The 21,080-nt window shown below is 40.3% G+C and overlaps 1 protein-coding gene across 3 annotated transcripts in view; it reads right to left on the reverse strand.

Moving 5' to 3' along the window:
- RASA2 (RAS p21 protein activator 2) overlaps nucleotides 1-20,714 on the reverse strand; it is a 124,305-nt gene extending 103,591 nt beyond the window's left edge. For 2 of the 3 annotated variants that reach the window (XM_069563683.1, XM_069563672.1), the window contains exon 1: nucleotides 20,451-20,714. In XM_069563683.1, coding sequence (XP_069419784.1) covers nucleotides 20,451-20,586 — 136 coding nt within the window. In that variant the 5' untranslated portion in view covers nucleotides 20,587-20,714. The remainder of the gene's footprint in view (nucleotides 1-20,450) is intronic. The other variant, XM_069563692.1, reaches the window with a different exon arrangement.
- Nucleotides 20,715-21,080: the final 366 nt, after the last annotated feature.

Raw genomic sequence — 21,080 nt, forward strand, 5'->3', positions numbered from 1 at the left:
AAAAGCTTTTGCACAGCAAAGGCAACAATAAACAAAGTGAAAAGACATCCCACAGACTGGGAGAAATATGTGCAAAAGCTGTGATTGATAAGGAATTAGTCTCCAAAATTTACAAATAGCTTATGATGCTTAACAGTATCAAAACAAACAGCCCACTTAAAAACGGGCCAAAAACCTGAAGACACATTTCGCCAAAGAGGACATACAAACGGACAATAGGCACATGAAAAGCTGCTCAATATTGCTAGTTATTAGAGAAATGCAAATCAAATATTTGCATTTGATTTGTGCAAATTGGTGTGAGGTATTACCTCACACCAGTCAGAATGGCTATCAGCAAAAAATCCACAAATAATAAATGCTGGAGAGGGTGCGGAGAGAAGGAAACCCTCCTACACTGTTGGTGGGAATGTAAATGACTACAGCCACTGTGGAGAACAGTATGAGAGGGGTTCCCTAAAAAAACAAAAATAGAGCTACCATATGACCATACGCAATCCCACTCCTGGGCATATATCCAGACAAAAGCATGATCCGAAAGGATACATGCATCCCAATGTTCATTCCATCACTGTTTACAACAGTCAAGACATGGAAGCAACCTAAATGTCTATCAACAGAGGACTGGATAAAGAAGATGTGGTACACATATACAGTGGAATATTACTCAGCCATTAAAAAGAATGAAAAAATGCCATTTGCAGCAACGTGGATGGACCCAGACAGTGTCATACTGAGTGAAGTCAGTCAGAAAGAAAAGGGAAAATATCATATGACATCCCTTATATTTGGAATATAAAAAGAAATGATACAAATGAACTTATTTACAAAACAGAAAGAGACTCACAGACTTAGAAAATGAACTTATGGTTGCCTGGGGAGAAGGGATAGCTGGGAGGTTTGAGAAGGTCATGTACACACTGCTATGTTCAAAATGGGGAACCAACAAGGACCTATTTTATAGCACATGGAACTATACTCAATATTATGTGCCAGCATGGATGGGAGGGGGGGTTCAGGGTAGAATGGATACATGTATATGTATGTCTGAGCCCCTTTGCTGTTCACCTAAAACTATCACAACATTGTTAATCAGCTATATCCTAATACAAAATAAAAACTTTGAAGACAAATGTGATTTTTAAAACATACTTGATAATACAATATCATGTCTCCATGAATTTGGAACTCTCCAGTTCTCAATATCTGAACCATGTGCACTATTTTGTGTACCTCCATCTTATCCTTAAATTTACACATCCTATTTTAACTCTATTAAGAGTAAAGTGTTCAAGACATTCAATAAATTGCTAAGATACAACACTTGAGCAAGATGGCTGAACTAATGGAAATAATTTTTACTTGCATTTGAATGAAAGTAGGAGATGTTTTTAGCTTAGTCTTCATTTTAAAAATTTTGTGCATATACAAAGGTAGGAACTTGTCCTATAAAGGCAGATGTATTATTGGCCCCACAGCAAACAGTACAGATCTGATTACATTTAGAAGTGTTGCTATTTCCTTCAACAAGGAATCAATTAACAGGAGGCCTATTACTGACAAACAACTGTTCCTCTATGAAGAAAGGAGCCTGGCCTTCAAGCACAACATCTTTTACTCTGTAACAAGACCATTTCTTGTTGAATTCATAACTGGTACTCTTTAAGAGGGCTTCCCTGGTGGCTCAGTGGTAAAGAACTGGTCTGCTAATGCAGGAGATGACAGTTTGATCCCTGGTCAGGCAGATTCCCTGGAGAAGAAAATGGTTACCCACTCCAGTATTCTTGCTTGGGAAATTCCATGGACAGAAGGAGTTTTGTGGGCTACATTCAGTCCATGGGGTCACAAAAGAGTAGGACATGCTTAGCAACTAAACAATAGCTCTTTAAGAGCTTTTCTAGTCTACATGCCTTACAACGTAATTGTTAACCAAATTAAAACAAAAAAACAAACCTTCTCTCTTAAAGCAAGGGTTTTAAAGATGAACTAATTCTCCACTGGGCATTTAAAACTTCTTCTCCCTCACAGATGGGCTGCAAGTATGCCAAGAACACCTTCACGTGACAGACACATCCCTGGTTTTGTCCAACCATAAAATGAAATAGCCGCCTGTCCATTCATGTGATAGTAATTGTTTCCCTGCATCACTGAAATCTTATAACATCAAATACAGAGTATATAATAAAATGGTATATTTAGCTTGGATCCCATCCTTCAGACTCTTGCTAGTTCCTTTTTTTAAATATGTTACATACCGCTCCTGCTCAAGCCTTCAGTGGTTCCACACTACCTACCACTGCCCGCCTTGCAGGATAAAATCTAAATTTCTTAATCTGGCATAAAAATGCTTCATGATCTGGCACTATCTACTTACTATTTAATCATAGCCCCACAAGTTATGCTCCAGCAGTACTGCACTTTTAGTTCCTTGAAAACACTGTATTCTCTCATGCCTCTGAACGTTTACAATGCTATTTTCACCGCATGGGATGCTCTCACCTGATCTTTTTCCCCACAAAGCTCTGCTTAAGGCATCTCTGTACAATCTTCCCTCAACTCCTACGTAGTCATGTCACCTTTTCCTCTCTTTCCTACTGCAATGTATCTGTACTTCGACTATAAGGATCATATTATATTGCACCAGTTCTGTTTAATTTAACATATTTATTAAGTCCCTACAGGATGCCAGGCACCTTTCTAAATACTGGGAATATAACAATAAATAAAAAATATAGGTCTTTGCCCACATGGAACCACTGTACAATTTAGACAGTGGAAATAAACATCATAAACTCTTAACCAAGTATATAATATTTATTGCCATGGAAGAAAATAAGGTGAAGAGACTTAGGGAGTGCCACGCCCAGAGGGGAGAGAGAGGGAGGACAGCAATGCTATTTTATACAGGGAATCGAGGAACGACTTTATATGGAGATACTCGAGATATCTGAAAGAGGTCAATGAGGGAATGAGTCATGCAGATACCTAGGGAAAGACACAAGCAGAAACAATATATGCAAAGGCCCTGACAGAGGATAATTTGGCATAATGAAGGAACAGCAAGGAGGCCAGTATGGCTGTAAAACAATAAACAAGGTAGGAAGGAGGAAACAGTAAGAGATGAGATAGGAGTGGGGAAGGAAGCAGGTTGAATAGGGTCTTGTGGCCAATGGAAAGTCTTAGGCTTTCTTGAATGAGATGGGAAGTTATTGAAGGATTATGGGCAGAAGAATGGCATGATCTAACTTTGTTCTAAAGGATCAGCAGAAGGAAAAGGGTGGAAGCCGGAAGCTGGACAGGAGGCTACTGTAATAATTTCAATTACAGTTAACTTAGACCAGACAGGCAGTCTTGGCATGCAAAGAAGTGGCCAACTGGTCATATAATTTGAAGATAAAGCCAACAAGATTACTGATATTTGGGATGTGGGTGGGTGTAAGAGGAAAGGGGGTCAAGGATCACTTCTTACAGAGTTTCAGCCAGAGCAGCTGGATGAAGAGAGATCCCACTTCCAGAGCAAAGAGCTCCTTGTTGGGAAAGAGAGGATACTAAGTCTGAGATGCCTTTAAATATCCAAGTGCAGATGTGTAGCAGGCAAGGAAGTGCTGGCTAGAGATAGAACTTGAGAATCATTAGCAAGCACATAGTATTTCTCAAACCATAAGACTACCCACGATTATAAGAACAGTAAATACGGAAAAAAGAGAAGAGATTTGACGACTGAGCCTCAGAGATCTCCATCATTTTGCGTTAGTAGAGTCAAGAAGGAACCAGCAAATGAGACTGCTGTATGTCTCTTTGCTGAATATAAACTGACCAAACCAATTTTTAGCACCATGCTTAGCTTATAACAGATAATGAAATATCTACTAATGTGTATGTTTATAACTTTAGCATGAGCAAAGAAGAGGTTCTAACACCACATCACAAATTATGAAAGTGCAAATAAACTTTTTTTATGTTTGCTATAAGCTGATCCATGTCAGTTGCTCCAAAGGTTTAAAAAGAAAATGTCTCCTGTATAGTTACCGAAAGCACTAAATTTCAAAATCTCCACAGTGCTAAAACAGAGACATCATATTGAAAATAAACAAAACACTCCTGAGATACACACATTCATTTACTGAGTGCCTACTAAGATAGTAAGGATACATGAGTGTGAAAAACACACAAAAACCGTGTCCACACTGAGCTAATAAGATGGACAGATAAAAAATAAATAAAATGGTATGTTAGTATTAAGAAGGAACAGGTACCACATGAAATGGCAGAGGGAAGGGTGCCAAGGAAGGCTCCACCCACAAGGTAACTTCTGCATAAATATCTGAAGAAAAAGGGAAGCCAAGTAAGCATTTTATAGAACACAGCTTTTAGTCATTGGCAAAAAGTAAACAATTTAAACCAAGAAGATAAACACTACTGGAAATCAAAACTGATAACCTAGATTAACAGAAATAGAAAGATGGCCAACTCTATGTGTACAAGATCAGTGATTCTATACAAAGGTCAAAGGGTATAAATACAGATCCTACCATATAATTTTACCTAGAACTAGAATTCCAAGTATCAAGGTACTGGGAGAGATTCCAGTGTATATGCTTCTGGCCATGAATGCAAGTATGCACATATGTGTTTATGTGTGTTTTGCAGGGACTATGTGCACCATTTATATCTATAGGTCTGTATGTGTGTTTCTGTGTCCTAGAGGGAGACATTACTGGGATAAGAAAGAAGACAAATATTTCTCAAGCAGTTGCATGCTCCGAGACAATACTAAACATTTTCTAAAATATCCCATTTGGTTGGTACAACAACCTTTGACATAAGCATTACTCTTAAATTGGAAAAAAAATCATAGTTACACTGACAGTACAGTGAATTGACAAAAATCAAATTCCAAAGCCTAGTCTTTCCATTGCTATTCATGTCTTTCTGAACAGAGAAGTGCCTAGAGGAACAGACAGCTAATCCTTTCTGAAACTATCCTAAGAGATCCTGTAGGATCTCCCATCTATTGCAAAGAATACCTTAAGCACAGAAATAAAAGAGGTTCAGAATGCGAATAACTCCCAAGAGAAACTGCAAAGGGCCTTATCTGCAGTGGGAGGAAAGCTGAATCATAATAATAGTTTCCATTTATCAAATACTTACATTACACACACACACACAGATGATGTTTTTTAGGGACTTCACATGTACGTCACTTAATCTTCATAATAATGTCTTCCAAGTAATTTTTTTTTAATAGAGAAATTGGGGACAGAGGGATAACACTGGAGGGGTAAGGCGTAACAGGAACAAGCTCAGGAGGTGGAAATAGGAGGAGCACCTTCAAGAAGAAAGCAGTTAACAGTACAAACTGATTCAAGCAGAGAGATGAAAGGGGAGTAGAAAGGACGCAGCTGTAAAAGGAAGGTGGCACTGCACGGAGCCTGTGATGTCAAGCCAAGGAGTTCTAATCTCATTCAGCAAGCAACAGCATCACTGCAAGTTTCTGTGCGATCAAATCCATGCTTCAGGAAAATCACTGACAGTTACAGGGCCTAAATTAAGGTAACAAAGGGGCAATGGAGGAAAAAGAAATATGGAAGAGATACTACAGAGGGAAAATCCAGAATCTGCCCAGATTCAGGATATGATGTTCTAATAATTGGAGTATCAACCTAAACAGAGGATTAGAACTTTAGATGGGGGGAAGATATAAAAATATGCAAACATCATTTATGTACTCAACCAAAAAATGGAGTGAAGGAATCAAATGTACACTTGAAAACATAAATTTCGGTATACACAAGCTTAGAATAAAACACTATTATACCATCTAGTTATAGATACAATTTTTTTTCTTTTTGGCCACACCATGCAGGATATGAGATCTTAGTTCCCCAACCAGGAATCAAACCTGTGCCTCCTGCAGTGGAAGCACAGAGTCCTAATCATTGGACTGCAGGGATGTCTCAAGACAATCCTATGTAATGTTAACATACAAGGTCTTTCAATTTTCATATAAAGTTTAATTTTAACTTTACCAGTAAGACAAAAGTTGAAAATAATTCTGAAAACATCTACAGTACTGGCATAGTACAGCAGATTAAATTCATTTTGGAGACAGGAGTTTCAGTGTTAATTTTGTGCTTAATACTCTGCATGTCCTAGTCTCAACCTCCTGTGTAAAAGAAGTCATTATAACGCTTCAAGGGCTACTGTGGCCATCAGCAGAGGTAAGTGAAGTGAAGTGAAAGTCGCTAAGTCGTGTCCAACTCCTTGTGACCCCATGGACTATACAGTCCATGGAATTCTCCAGGCCAGAATACTGAAATGGGAAGCCATTCCTTTCTCCAGGGGATCTTCCCAACCCAGGGATTGATCCCAGGCCTCCTGCACTGCAGGTGGATTCTTTACCAGCTAAGCCACCGGGGAAGCCCAGCTCAGGTAAAGCACTTACCATAAGGCCTAGAACAAGATAAACACTCAGTAAACAGTAACTAGCAGTGCCCTTCCCTGGTTACAGATTCCTAAGAAATAGCATCTGTACACAATTCCCTTCACTCAAGCTATTAGGTCTGACCAAAGATTACCTGTAATTTAACAACTGGACACACCAGAGGAGCTCATTTTTTTAATGAAACTTTTATTTCAGAAATAATACATTTCTACTGGAAGAAACTGATGCAAAAACACCTGGCCTTTCTGTATCTCAGGTTCCAAATCTCTAAAATGAGATGCCTGAACTCTTTCAGATGGAGGGGGAGGGCAAAAATTGGGGGTCAGCCAGCCAGAGATTTGTTTGGCTTGCACAATGTTAGGAAAAATGTAGCCAACATCTAGAACTGGAAGAGTTAACAATAAATAAATCCACATTTCTGGTTTCTCTTTAACAATCAGAGTCCTGGCAATGAGGTTCTGAATGGAAACTGTAGACAGATACTCTTGAAATCCTAACAATCCCCACCTGGCTTTCCTTCACTATGCCTGGTGGTCTCTGTAGACTGGAGTTTGCAACTCCTTAACTAGTTAATCTTCTAAGTTCCCCTAACTTTAAGATCCTGAAAAGTTGTAAAAAGAGCACATGGCAACACTGATTTCAAATGTTTTTAGATATTGCTACCCTTGACCAGTTTAGCCTGATAAACACTATAAGAACTAGATATACATTTATATTAATTGTTCATCAAGAAAACTATGAACATAAATTTTACCAATTATTACTTCTACTCATGTTACAGCCAGCACTTAACTGAGCAAAATGTGCCAGGCAGTATGCCAAGTCATCCAATCTTTTCATAACCATTCTGTAAGATCAGAAAAACTACTACCTCCAATTTATACAAAAGGAAGCTGAAGCTCAGAGAGGTTAGATGATTATTAGAAAAGCAGCAGAAAATTCATGCTTTCAACATGCTACATTTTCATTTACCATTCAACCAATTTCTATGTACTTAATCTAATAAATATTTTCTACAGAATAAAGAAATCTGAGACAAGAGCTCTCTCATTCATTTCTCTTTACAGCTTTCCAAGGAGAACAGAAGAGAAAAACTGCCAAAAAAGACCTTTCGAATGAATGGTTTCACAGTCACCCTCTTCAGAGTATGTCAGACTGCCCCAGGTGTACAGTAACCAACAAGGAGGTGGGGTGCCCAAGAACTGTTGCTGTTGTTTCATTGCTAAGCCACGTCCAACTCTTGCAACCCCATGGACTGTAGCCTGCCAGGCCCCTCTGTCCATGGGATTCTCTAAGCAAGAACACTGGATGGATTGCCATTTCCTTCTCCAGAGGATATTCCCGACCTTGGGATTGAACCCAAGTCTCCTGCATTGGCAGGTGGATTTTTTACGACTGAGCCACCTTGGAAGCTCACCTAAGAACTACTGAAGAGAGACAAATATTACATAGCTATTACTTCCCTCATCTTTAGTTGTCACTTTAAAAGCACGACTGAAGAGATAGACATTTATACTTGTGATATTATTCACACAGAGAATGAGTCACAAATAGGCATATGGAGACTGCTGGAATATCTAGTATGCAGGGCTTTCCAGTGTATAAAATTAACATGATCAGAGAACTGGATTGTCAAGCAGCTTTTCTCACTCTCAGTAAATGAAAAATTACTTAAAAAAAAAAAAGTCATCTGAGATTCTATAATCCGATTCGACTGGCAACCTTAAAAAATCAACACATTACGTAATTATTATCAGAAATCTGATTCGACCTAAGAATGGCCATTATGATATTAACCTGGGACCTGGAAGTTAAATAAATAGAGAATAATAAAGTGTCACGAACACTGCACTCCTGCTCCATCATGGAAATAAGGTACTGTGCAATTACTAGGAAAATACAAACAAGGTAACAGCACTGAGCAAGCACTTGAGTGGGCAAAAGACTCCCAGAATCCAGCACAGTTCAGGTGGTGAGCCAAGAACTGCTTGGTGGTTTTAATACCTGAACAATTCTTGACAAGGCAGAAAGCCAAGGTTAAAGCATGAATTCCATGGCAACTCCTCAAAATGTCCTAGTAGGCAAGATGCAGCTCTTCAGTGTGAAAATCTACAGAATGTAATTAGAGTGTTTTACACAAGTCATGTGCATAATAATTATCATACAGTTATCTATATTGCTATCATATTAATCACCTCTGACTGAAGCTCAGTTTAGAACAAACTACTGTACATGAAAAGACAAGTTTCGCAAGGTACTGCCAGGAAATGTCCATGGGTTATAGAGAGACGTCACCAAGTTGCAGGCAGGATCTTCCTGTGGTTTGCCTTGCCCACTTCTGGTTTCAGTTGTGAACGTGTGCTGATCCCAAAGCTTCTCACAGCCTCCTTCTCGAGCAGCAGCCCAAACTCTGAAGCACATATGGTAGAAAGCTCTCCTAGGATAGACCAGTGGTCCCTATGGCGACATGAATCTTTAGAGGCTTTTGAGCTGACCAAGAGAGCCTCCTATGGCAAGTAAAGTAAAGGCCATAACCAGGTGGTGGCAGAACTGAGTGCTACTTGGACAAGTCATACATACATGGGATAAGGCCACTATTTCTAGTAACAGCATCCAGGAAGCTAAAATGGGATTCAGCTGTGACCTAGTGATTTAAAAAAAAAAGATATAAAGAAGTTGCACCACACAGGTGGCATGTATGTGAGTGTTGTGTTCTAAGAGAACAATTAACATGCAGAAACTCACATGAGCACAGTCAAGCCAATGGAAGAGTAACATTTTTTTGTGATCCTCAAAAAAGAACTAAATATAAATTTTTATAGCATTTCAACATTTTAATTTTATTGACTATCCATTACTTTAGACAGAAACCAATCTAGGGATAATTATCAACTTCTTGACAAAAGAAATGGACTCATCAGCTCTTCCCAATATGCCATGACAGGCAACCTGACAGAGAAAAAGACATGGACTTTGATGTCTTAAATACCTTCTGAATACCTGGCTCTGCCCCACTGAGCCCTGAGCAAATAACCTTTCTGTGTGCTCCTTTGCTAAAACTGGAATTAAGCACAAATTTCTTCATGAAATTGAATTAATGAAACAATTTACAAAATATCCTCGAAAGTGCCTGGGAAAGAGTAAATAATAAATATTAGTCCATTTCCCCCATCCACTAAGAAAATTTTTTTATAAAGTAAAACTGTCCAAATTCAAAATGAAAAGGTTCTGTAACACTCACACACATGTTAAAGTATTTTAAGGGACTGGAATTATTGTTTTTACTACATTCCTCTGAAACACTGAATTTTTTAAAAGTCAACTTTCTGAATGCAGACAACTGTTGAAAACAGGCAGAGCAAATAGGAATTCACTATATTATTCTTACAGTTTTGTGGGTGTGAAGTTGTATCAGTTACCAAAAAACTTCAGAGAAAAATTGTCTTTATGTGCACTCAAAATATCATCCAACCTAACTCCTGAGAGTCCCTTGTACTGCAAGGAGATCCACCAGTCCATTCTGAAGGAGATCAGCCCTGGCTGTTCTTTGGAAGGAATGATGCTGAAGCTGAAGCTCCAGTACTTTGGCCACCTCATGGGAAGAGTTGACTCACTGGAAATGACTCTGACGCTGGGAGGGATTGGGGGCAGGAGAAGAAGGGGACGACAGAGAATGAGATGGCTGGATGGCATCACTGACTTGATGGACATGAGTCTGAGTGAACTCCGGGAGTTGGTGATGGACAGGGAGGCCTGGCGTGCTGCAGTCCATGGGGTCGCAAAGAGTTGGACATGACTGAGCGACTGAACTGAACTGACTGAACCTTTGGTTACTGTTTTTGCAGACAGAATACTCTGCACCAGTTAAAGAGAGAGAGGCTCTTACAGCATAAGATTAATACTAAATCAAATTCATTTATACAAATAGTCATTTTTTGATAACATAGCTTATACATAAATATACTTCCTAGAAAAGTAAATCATTATAAGGCCAATTCCCTTTGTCCACTACTAACAACCAATGGTGTTCATCTTTTCAAACATCTTTCTGTCCTTTTTACCATATACATATAAAGAAGATAAGATACATATAACTATACATATCACCCTAATGACAGGGTTCTTTTTCCCACAATAATACTTCTTGAAGTTCTTTCCTTTCACACTATAGATACATCTCATTCTTTTTAGCTGTTATAAAATATGTATATGAATATACTATTTAGTCATTTTTCTACTGATGGACACTTAAGTTGCCTCTGTTTTGTTTTACCAACAAGGTAACAATAAACATCTTTGTATACACCTCTTCTGCAAATGTGTAAGTGTTTCTGTAGGGCAGATATGCAGAAGTAGAAACATATAGGGTGTGCTGTGCTGTGTATACTTAGTCGCTCAGTCATGTCTAACTCTTTGTGAATCCACAGACTGTAGCCCTCCATGTTCCTCTGTCCCTGGGGATTCTCCAGGCAATAATACTGGTGTGGGTTGCATGCCCTCCTCCAGAGGGTGGGAGGAGGATCGAACCCAGGTCTCCTGCATTGCAGGTGGATTCTTTACCATCTAAGCCACCGGGGAAGCCCAAGAATATTGGAGTGGGTAGCCTATCCCTTCTCCAGTGGATATTCCTGACCCAGGAATCAACCAGGGTCTCCTGCATTGCAGGCAGATTCTTTACCAGCTGAGCTACCAGGGAAGCCCAATACATATTTAAATTTTTAACCGGTATTGGAAAAATGCTCTCCAACATTGCTTTCCAATTTAAACTCAAGCAACAGTGAAGAAAGTACCTGTTTTCTTAAACTTTCACCAAATACTGAAATTAATGAGCTTTTGGGTTTTTGTTTTTTTTTTCACAAACTGATGACTTTTTAAAATTTTATTTCCCTGATTAATTTTTGTTAAACCTTTCCAGTATTTTCTTGTGTTTATGGCCTTTTGTATCTTTTCTGTGGAATGCCTATTTATATCCTTTATTTTTCTAATGGCCTTTTCCTTTTAAAAATTTGGATGAACTTTTTATATATTCTGGATATGAACAAATAGGGAGTATAGATAGTAGGTTAAGAGGAACAGAGCCAGTCTGCCCAGGGCTCACTAGCTGACAGATCTTGGCTAGTTACTTAGTTTAGCTATTCCATGCCTCAGTTTCCTCATCTGTAAAAATGGGGATAATAACTGTACTTACAGTCACCATGAGGGTTAAGTTAGTTGAAATACTTAAAGTGCTTTAAAACAGTGCTTGGTCATTATGTAGTGGCTGACCTAGAGGGATGTTGTGGGGAGGGAGGTGGGAGGGGGGTTCATGTTTGGGAACGCATGTACACCCGTGGTGGATTCATGTCAATGTACGGCAAAACCAATACAGTAAAATAAAATAAAGTAAAAATAAAAATTTAAAAAAAAAAAAAAACAAAGACAAAACCAAAGAAAATTTCCAATTTGACACATCACTTGGGTATCATGGTAGATTATTTCACAAAAAAAATGTCATCAACTATCCATCTATTTCAAATTTACATACTTTGCCACTCCTCTCATCAGGAGGTGGATTCCATTTCTCCACCCCTGAATCTGAGATGTCCCTGTAACTTACTTTGACCAACAGAATGTGGTGTGACAACATGGCAGGCCTTAGGAGGCTTTGTAAAAAGAAAAAAAAATATAAAGAAAAAATAAAGAAAGAAAAATAAATAAATAAAACAGTGCTTGGCACACAGGTTAAGTGTTATATAAGAGTTTTCTCTTTGTCTGTAAAATTTGTTGCAAATATCTACTCCCAATCTGTTGTTTACGTTTTAGTTCCTGTTTATAGTAAGTCTTCACTTACTTTTCCTCAAACAGTTCTTTTTCCATCTCTATTCTAATATCAGAAATTATTTAAGTAGACGAAACCAACAAGACCCCCCCTTATTGTATGTCACAACCAACTTCTCCTCAAGAATACAAGCAGACATCAGCCAAGACATCTAAATTTTAAAAAATCTTTCCACTAAAAAAAATTAACTTCCTTACTAGCATAATTCCCACAAATTAGTAAGAAGACTGATAATTCAGCAGGAAAGGCAAACCAAATCAACACCAAAAAATGGAAATAAAAATGACTCTTAAAAATATGAAGAGATTCTCAACTTTGTTTTAGAAGTGCAAATTAAAACTAAAAATTAGCGTTCCTTCTCATGTAACAGACAAGTAAAGATCAAGCAGTTTTAAAATACACACTATGGGGGTATAAAGAAATAGGCATTCCTACATTGCTGATGGGAGCAAAAATTGTTAGTTTCTATGAAAAGCAATTTGGCACTCTTTTCAAAATAAAAATGCATATACCACTCAATTCACCAACTTAATATCTAGGAATTTATCCTATAGACACATGAAATCATATTAAAAATAACATACCTATTTATTTATGTATTAATAAACTTATATATTTAAAAAAATATTTAAAATAACATAATTATTTATTCAGTAAAGTTTGTAATAGCAAAGATCAGAAAAAACCTAAATGTCCATCAATAGGGGACTGGCTATATAAACTGTGGTGTATTGAGATGATGAACTTTTATGGAGCTGTTAAAAAAACGAGGTAGTTTCCCTCATCTCCACCCCTTCTCCCGTGTGTGTGTATGTATGAGATATATATATATATATCTCACATATATGTGGGGCTTCCCAGGTGACTCAGTGGTAAAGAACTTGGCTTGCTAATGTAGAAGACATACGAGACGCCGGTTCCATTCCCGGGTTGGGAAGATCTGCTAGAGCAGAAATTCTTACAGTATTCTTGTCTGGGAAATCTCAAGTTCAGAGGAGCATGGCGGGCTACAGTCCATGGGTCACAGAGTGGGGCAGGACTGAACACACAGGCAAAGCAAATCATATATATGTACACACATATATATATACACACACACATTTATTTGTGAAAAATCTTCAGATTACCATTAAGTATAAAAAAGCAAGATGCAAACCATGTGTATATTTTTCTGTGATGTGTACATTGGTGAGAGAGAGATACCAATACTCATACATTTAAGTGTAAGTGCCTAAATAAACTCTGTATGGATCCACAAGAAACTGGTAACACTTGCTTCCGGGAAGGGAATGGCTAGAGGATAAAAGAAGTGAAAGGAGTTAACTTTTTAATGTATACCATTACTTACCTCTTGAATACGGTACCAAGTATTTGTACTATCTAATCAAATAAAAGGAAGACATTTAAAAACAATCAATTGAAAACCTCCCTGTGCTCACACTGACATTTCTACTGGTATCTTTTAAACAGTCACACACAGCAGGTTGCTATCATTCAGGTAGTGGGTGGCTAGTCTGTTCAATGGGTAAAAGCAGAGGGTCACCATTCTGGCTGCCCACCCCTGCAGAATGTTTTAAACCTACAGGTGTCCAAGCACCACCCAGAGATTCTGAGTTAGTAGGTCTGGAGTAAAGCCTGCGCATCAGAATTTTTTTAAGTTCACAGGTGACACTGATGGACAGTCACATCTGAAAACAACTGAGTTCAGAGCATGACACAAACAGGTAAACATCCAGGCTCAACTCTACTTAAATTACAAACACAGTTTCACTGTTAACCCTAACCACTTCACACGGTTCTTAAAAAGGAACAGATGAGAATGTATAGATGGTTCAGTGAAAATCTGTACTCTTCTGGATATTATCATTAGACAGGCAGCATCATCTTCATCCACTAAACACAGTACTTTTGCAACATTCATACTAATGAGTTCATCCTATGTAGCGTTTTAGCAAAAACTGATGGCAGTGGACTAACACCCAGCAGTCCATTAATGGAGTTTTTGAGTGTCAACTTCTTCATTTGTAAAGTGAGAGGACTGAACAAGATATGTTCTCTACTTCCCCCACCTAACCTTCTATAATTCTCTAAGAATACAGATGTCTAAAAGAAACTATCACTTTAGGATAAACTAGTAAGAACTTTTTCTCATCTCATGGGCTTAGGCCCATTTCATAGTCTGGTAGGCTAGGGTCCTCAAAGAAACTCAGCTATGCATTGAGTACTGCTGAATAAAGTAACAGTCACAGAAAAAAAAAATTGTTAGGATTCAAACAATCTTATCTAGTAAATCTTAAATAAGTTTTTTAAAATACTAAATATCATACACAGTAAGTATACTAAACACATTTAAGCACTAAAATAAAAGCACCTGATGTGCTATCTTAAACTAAATGGTTCAAGTTAAAACGCAACAATCAAAGACTCAGTGCTGGAAGGGACGTGAAAGACCACATCCAGCCCTCTCATTTTGCAAGCAAGAAAACAGAAGCTTAGCAAAGTTAAAGAATTTGCCCAAACTCATTCTGTCATTAATGATATTCTTAGAACTAAGTTCACAGTAACAAATTTACCGAGTACTGTACACTGATGTTTGCATGAGTTGTACTAGTATAACCTTATAAAGTGTAATTATTTTAGCTAGGGATTTTTGGTGACAATGACATACAAATCTAAAGAGTATCACAGAAATTTCTTAATATACATAAAAGTTTCTTGATTTATATTAACTGATTACAACAAAAGTGTTAGCAGCTCTCAAAAGCACAAAGAATTTCATTAGTATAGCAGGTAAAACATAATCTGCTATTATAGTCAAATAATTTCATAAAGCACATTAACAAGAAATAGGATTAGCATCTACGATTAAAGGATAAAGCAATAGTTTTATTTTAGCTACATTAGTTTCACAGTCTCTTAAGAGTCTATTCAAAGAGTCCTAAGTTAAAAAAGAAAAATTCTATGAACTCATTGAGGTTTACCTCCTGTCTTCCTCAGAGCAAATGATTAGCAGACTGCTCTGTGAACTTTTACAAAGAACCCTTTTCTCTCATTTCTATCCATCTGAAAGATGGATTCTTCCTCCATCGTAAATAACTCATCATCTCATTTTAAATTTCTGACAATAATGAGTTCTTGGCATGAACAAACCCTTTTTAACCTCTTTCTATTAACTTATTAAATAACTCATCTCATTTCAAATATCTGATAATAAATTCTCAGCATGAATAAACTCTTTTTAATCTCTCCTCAATTCTATTGCATGGTCAATAAATTGTCTTAGGTTTGTATTTTATTACCAAAAAAATTAAACCTGCCATGTAAAAACATCTAATGTGTAAAGTGGGATTATGAGATTTTTCTGTCACAGGGTCAGGACCAATTAGTAACAATATTCATGGAATACAGTCAGGTAACAATATTCAATCCCCTAAAAACAAGCAATCTGAGCATTTAGAAAAATTTAATACTTTTCCTAATGAGGTAACTTTGGCAACAGTTCAAACCTAAGGTCACCTGGCACTGTGATTTTGAAAGGGATGAACTTCCTGCCATAGGCCCATGTAGTTTTCTTTTAATAACTTTCTAGTTTGCTTAGCTGTAAAATTTACAGAACACTTTCATGTCTAGCATGTATCTAAAATCTCCCTCAGGATAATATAGAGAAGTAAGGCATTTTCTAAGGGCCAATTTTGTTCTAGGCACCATGCTGACACCTGGATAGTTTAAAAAAAAAAAGAGAACATGAACAAGAATGAATTCTACCTTGGAAGAATTCACAGTCTAATGGAGGAAATAAATGATTTCTATAAAATGTGCTGTAATAAGGAAATCAACAACAAACTGTGATCCCCCAACAGTACAAAGGCCTAACAGTCTCTCTAGGAATGAAGGTAGCAATGCTCCCCCAAAAGGCTCTGGCTAGGAGATCACATGGAGAAAACTTCTGAAGGATGAACAGGGGTTCCCTGACATAAATATGGGGTGGAGGAAAGGGAAGGCACTCCCAAGCAGAGGGAACAACAAGTAAAAATGCCTAGTGATGAGGAATTTATTTCCATTTTAAAGATGACAAAGGTAAGTGAGCTGCCTAAAGTCACATGAATAACAACTAACAATGTATGAAACAGAATTCAGGACTCTTGATTTTAATCAGCTTTGTACATCAGGAAATGCCAGCACATATTGTACCAAAACATTAAATAAACATTAGTTTTTATTTATTACTTTACTCCTTCCTAAGAGATGGTCCAAGTCTGATTCAGCTCCTTGGGAGGAGAAAGAGAAATGATCAGAGAAGGGGTTTTATTTAATCCTCAAATCAATCTTGTGAGATAGAGGTGTTTTTATTACCCCCACTTTACACACAAGAATACAGAGACACACAGAGGTTAACAAAAGTCAGCAATTAAGTGCAGAATCAAACCTAGGTGAGACTCACTTGACCAAGCATCTAAACTCAAGCACTTAACCAGACCCCACACATCCTACTTTGTCAAACAGTCCTAAGTCATGCTTCATCTGAAGATACCAAGGAGAACATGTAAGTTCTGGGACACATCACGGTCCCACAGATCTCATACTGTACCACACATCTCAATATTCACACAGATCCTCACTGGCTACCTTATCAATCTGGTCTCCCTCATCAATCTGGTCTCCCTCGAGCAGGTAAATCCATGCATAAGGTGGTGTGGGTTCTTTGAGCAACATTTTTGCAACATGATTTAACTGATGAGAGCAAACTTAACAAAAAGTACTAACCAAAAAGGAGGACATCACACAATAAGAGCATGAAGCCTGAGAGTATAAAGGAGAAAGCCCTAATCCCCATCTTTCACTTATGTATGCTGTTTTTAGAGGGCTGGGGCCAAAGTGTTTCTAGAAGTCTAACATACCAGTCACTCACTACACAGGAGTTCAGATGAAAGGATGGAGTCTGGAGTACAACCTTAACTTTCGTGTATCAAAGGTTCATACAACTACTCTAGGACATCCAACAACCAAACCTGCACGCTGATTATTAATATTTGGAGCTGCCATGGTTTCCTACTGCACTAATATGACCTCAGGCAACTGGGGATCAGCATATAAGCTCAAATACTATAGCACCCTGGATTTGCAAATGTAAGTTGACTGTGGGAGAGTGACCACAAAATGTCATTTCACCTTGAGGAGTATGTGGGAAATGTGTGTGAAAATTAAATGGGATATGGGAAAATTAATAAATACTGGAATGAAATGTCTAAAGATCCATGGAATTGTCCAGGCAAGAAAAATGGAGTAGGTTACCATGCCCTCCTCCAGGGGATCTTCCTGACCCAGAGATGGAACCAGCAACTCCTAAATTGCAGGAGCAATTCGCGGGAATTGCTGAGCCACTGGGAAAGCCCCATAAATATATACATACATATGTATATATGTGTGTGTGTGTATATATATAAACCCATTCCTCCTCACTTTATGCTGGCACAATTTGGAGTTGAAGGGTCCAAGTCCAGGAAAAAGGACATTTTCTTTCAGGTGCACTTTCAGACCTATGAATCTCTAATTCCCCAAGTCAGAGACTCTCAATCAGCAGTCTGCAATCTGCCAGCACATCTCCAGGCCAGTGGCTCCAAGGTCTCCTAGCATTGTGAAGAGAGCTGACAAGCTCACCCCCACCCTCAAGCTGCTTAATATCTGCATTGTCAGAACCACTATCATCCCATTTCTGTGACTTTAGCACCTGCTAATAATGACTCTTCCAGCCCCCCAGCCCCCAACCTGCAAAACCCACATGTCAGTTTCAGGGAAACAGAAAACTGCACCTCTTCACAGGTTCTGAAGGTCAACCAACCAGCTAAAAGGAGGGCAAAGAAAAAAAGAGGGAAATAGAGAGAACCTTCATAAGTAAGTATCCTAATGCCTTTTTTCTATACAACAGACAGGCCATGACCTGAGCTATAGGCTGAGCAATTCAAAAAGCAAGAAACTGACTTGAGATAACAGATATAATACTTTAACTATGGCTAAAGAGGTAATAGCATTCTGGGCAAGAAGATGTTCAATCTCCAAGTCTGGAGAGTAGAGCTGCTCTCTCCCATAGAAACAAAGTTGTGTTTTTTTATTTGTAGGCTAGAGTTTCACTCACAATGTTATCATTTACTGTGCTACCTTTGCCATGGAGGAGGTGAGAATGGGATGCCGGGCAGCTAACTCCTGGAAAACGGCCCAACTCTCAACTCCAAGACATGTGTATATGTAGTTCCATGGTATAATCTGCAGCTATATAAATCAGCAAGGCTCCAACAGATGTTACCGAACATTGAGTGCCACTAAAATATAAAGCAGTGAAAATGTGAAAAACTACATCAAGAGAGGTGCTCTACCCATACATTTATGCTGCTGCTGCTAAGTCGCTTCAGTCAAGTGTCCAACTCTGTGCGACCCCATAGATGGCAGCCCACCAGGCTCCTCCGTCCCTGGGATTCTCCAGGCAAGAACACTGGAGTGGGTTGCCATTTCCTTCTCCAATGCAGGAAAGTGAAAAGTCAAAGTGAAGTCACTCAGTCATGTCTGACTCTTAGCAACCCCACGGACTACAGCCTACCAGGCTTCTCTGTCCATGGGATTTTCCAGGCAGGAGTACTGGAGTGGGTCACCATTGCCTTCTCCAACCCATTCATTTACAGTTTTCCCAAATATTAGATTTATGAAATATTAAGCATAATACTTAATTTGAATACTGAAAACATTTTATATCCTAGAAGGTTATGTTGGGAACTCAGATACTGACAAGATCTTCTCTGCTGTCATTTTTTCCAGGTTTTAAGAACTGTACTCTCTTAAGAACCGCAGGACTACTTGTGGAAATAAAAAGGTGAGAGAATTTAAGATGTCTGCTTCTGAGGTTTAACAAAATCCTAAATTCTTGAAAGGGGGAGCAACTTGAAAAAATAAAGTGGGGGAATTTAAGCTCAATTAATAGTATCACTATAAGGAAAGAGGAAAATTTTACACCCTGTTCAAGAAAGAGCGTTGTTAACCATATTATAGCAATTTGATTTTCTTCAAGGCAAAAAATACTCATGACTAAGGGCTATTTAAATGAAACATGAAGCATGTTTCCAATCTGAGGATACAGAATCAAGGAAGCAAAGCTAATTATCGACCAAAGCAAAAATATGCTGTATTTGATATAAATTACAAATAGCCCCCCACCAAAAAGCGTTTCTTCTGAATAAACTACTATGAAAAAAAAAAACTGACAATCGAAAGCCAAACGGTCATTAAAAAAAAAAAAAAGTCCAAATGACTGAACTCAAATAGTCTGTCTATAGAAATACTCGGGGCCTCTAAGTAAAAATGTGAAGGCAAGTAGGTTGGCTTACTCACAAACAATTAAATGCATGAGAAAGAAAGGAATTAAGTGGGTTAAGTGAGGGCTGGATGACTGTGTTTTGAGACCTGCTCACAGGAAGCCACTACATCCTGCCTCAAGAACCTGTCAGTCACGCTGTCTCTCGATTCAAGTCCCCGCCGCAGCGAGGTGGGGCGAGTACAGGTGTCCGGCCCCTGCCCCTCCCGGCACGCTCACTCTCGAGCACCCGTGCGGCCGCTCGAGTCCCGGGGCGTATCTCTTCCTCCAGCTCTGGGCGCCTTCTCCAACCTCGAGAACCCAGAAAAACAGGCAGCCCCCTCCCCTCCGGCCAGCCCCACTTCCACGCCTTCCTCCTCCGGCCGCGCCCCCCGGTAATTACCGCCCGGCTCCCACCACGGTGCGGCTCCCGACGCCCTCAGCCGCCTGGAGGCCTGCGTCGGAGGACAGCCGGAAGCTCCTCACGCCCCCGGCCCGCGCCCCCGGCCGCACCCCGGGCCGGGGCGTCCCCTCTTCCAGGCCGCGTCCCAAAGCCAAGCCCCTCGCGCGGGCGCTGCCCCCAGCACCGCCCCCCCCCCCACCCCATCCCAGTCCCTGGCAAATTCCCCGGACTGGGGCAGCCTCAGCCCACGCCGCCCCGTCTGAGAGACGCCTCCTCCAACACACCCCCACTTCCAGCCTCTCGTGCCGGCCCTCCTCCCGGCCCCCGGCCAGGCCCCTCTCGGCCCCGCGGTCCCGGCGCCGCCACCCCCGCGCGCCCGCCGCCCCCTCAGCCCCGCGGCCGCCGTCGCAGCCGGGTGGGTTCCCTCACCCCGGCCCCCGCTTACAGATCTTGCCCCGCAGGCTCTGCAGCACTCGGACCTCACGACTGTCCTCGCCCCCGGCCGCTGGCTCTGCCGTCGCAGTCGGAGCCGGCGCCTCGGAAAAACCCGCAAGAGCATCAGGCGCCGCCGCCGCCGCCATGGTGCCGCCCGGCCTGTGCCGCAGCTCCGCCGCCTGCGTAGCCCGGCGAGGCGGAGCCCAGCCCGCGGCCTCCGCGAGGGCGAGCCGCGCGCCTGGCCCCGCCCCGGGACTTCGGCCTGGCTAGCCCCGCCCCGCCCCGCCCCCGCCCCACCCGCGGCCCCACAGTCACCGCCCCCCCTCCACCGAACCCGTACAGCCCGGCGCGAACCCACCTCGTGCGTTTCCTCGGCTTGGCCTTGTAAAAGCCAACACTCTAGCCAAGTGTGGCTCCAAGTCGTGGCTGTGAGCGGCCTTAAAACCCCAATGAGAAAACCCCAGCCCTCCCGAGATTCGCCAGACCCTTCTGGGAATTGGTTTCCGCAACTACCCCGCCCCCCGCCCCCGCCCCATCAGCGGATTTATACGTCTAACGCTCAAGGGAAATACCTGCGGAAAGAACAGAGAATGGAATTTGACAGTTGCCAGTGGACCTCAACGCTACCTTTTTCAAAAGG

Source organism: Ovis canadensis, chromosome 1, assembly GCF_042477335.2.
Source record: "Ovis canadensis isolate MfBH-ARS-UI-01 breed Bighorn chromosome 1, ARS-UI_OviCan_v2, whole genome shotgun sequence".
NCBI lineage: Eukaryota > Metazoa > Chordata > Mammalia > Artiodactyla > Bovidae > Ovis > Ovis canadensis.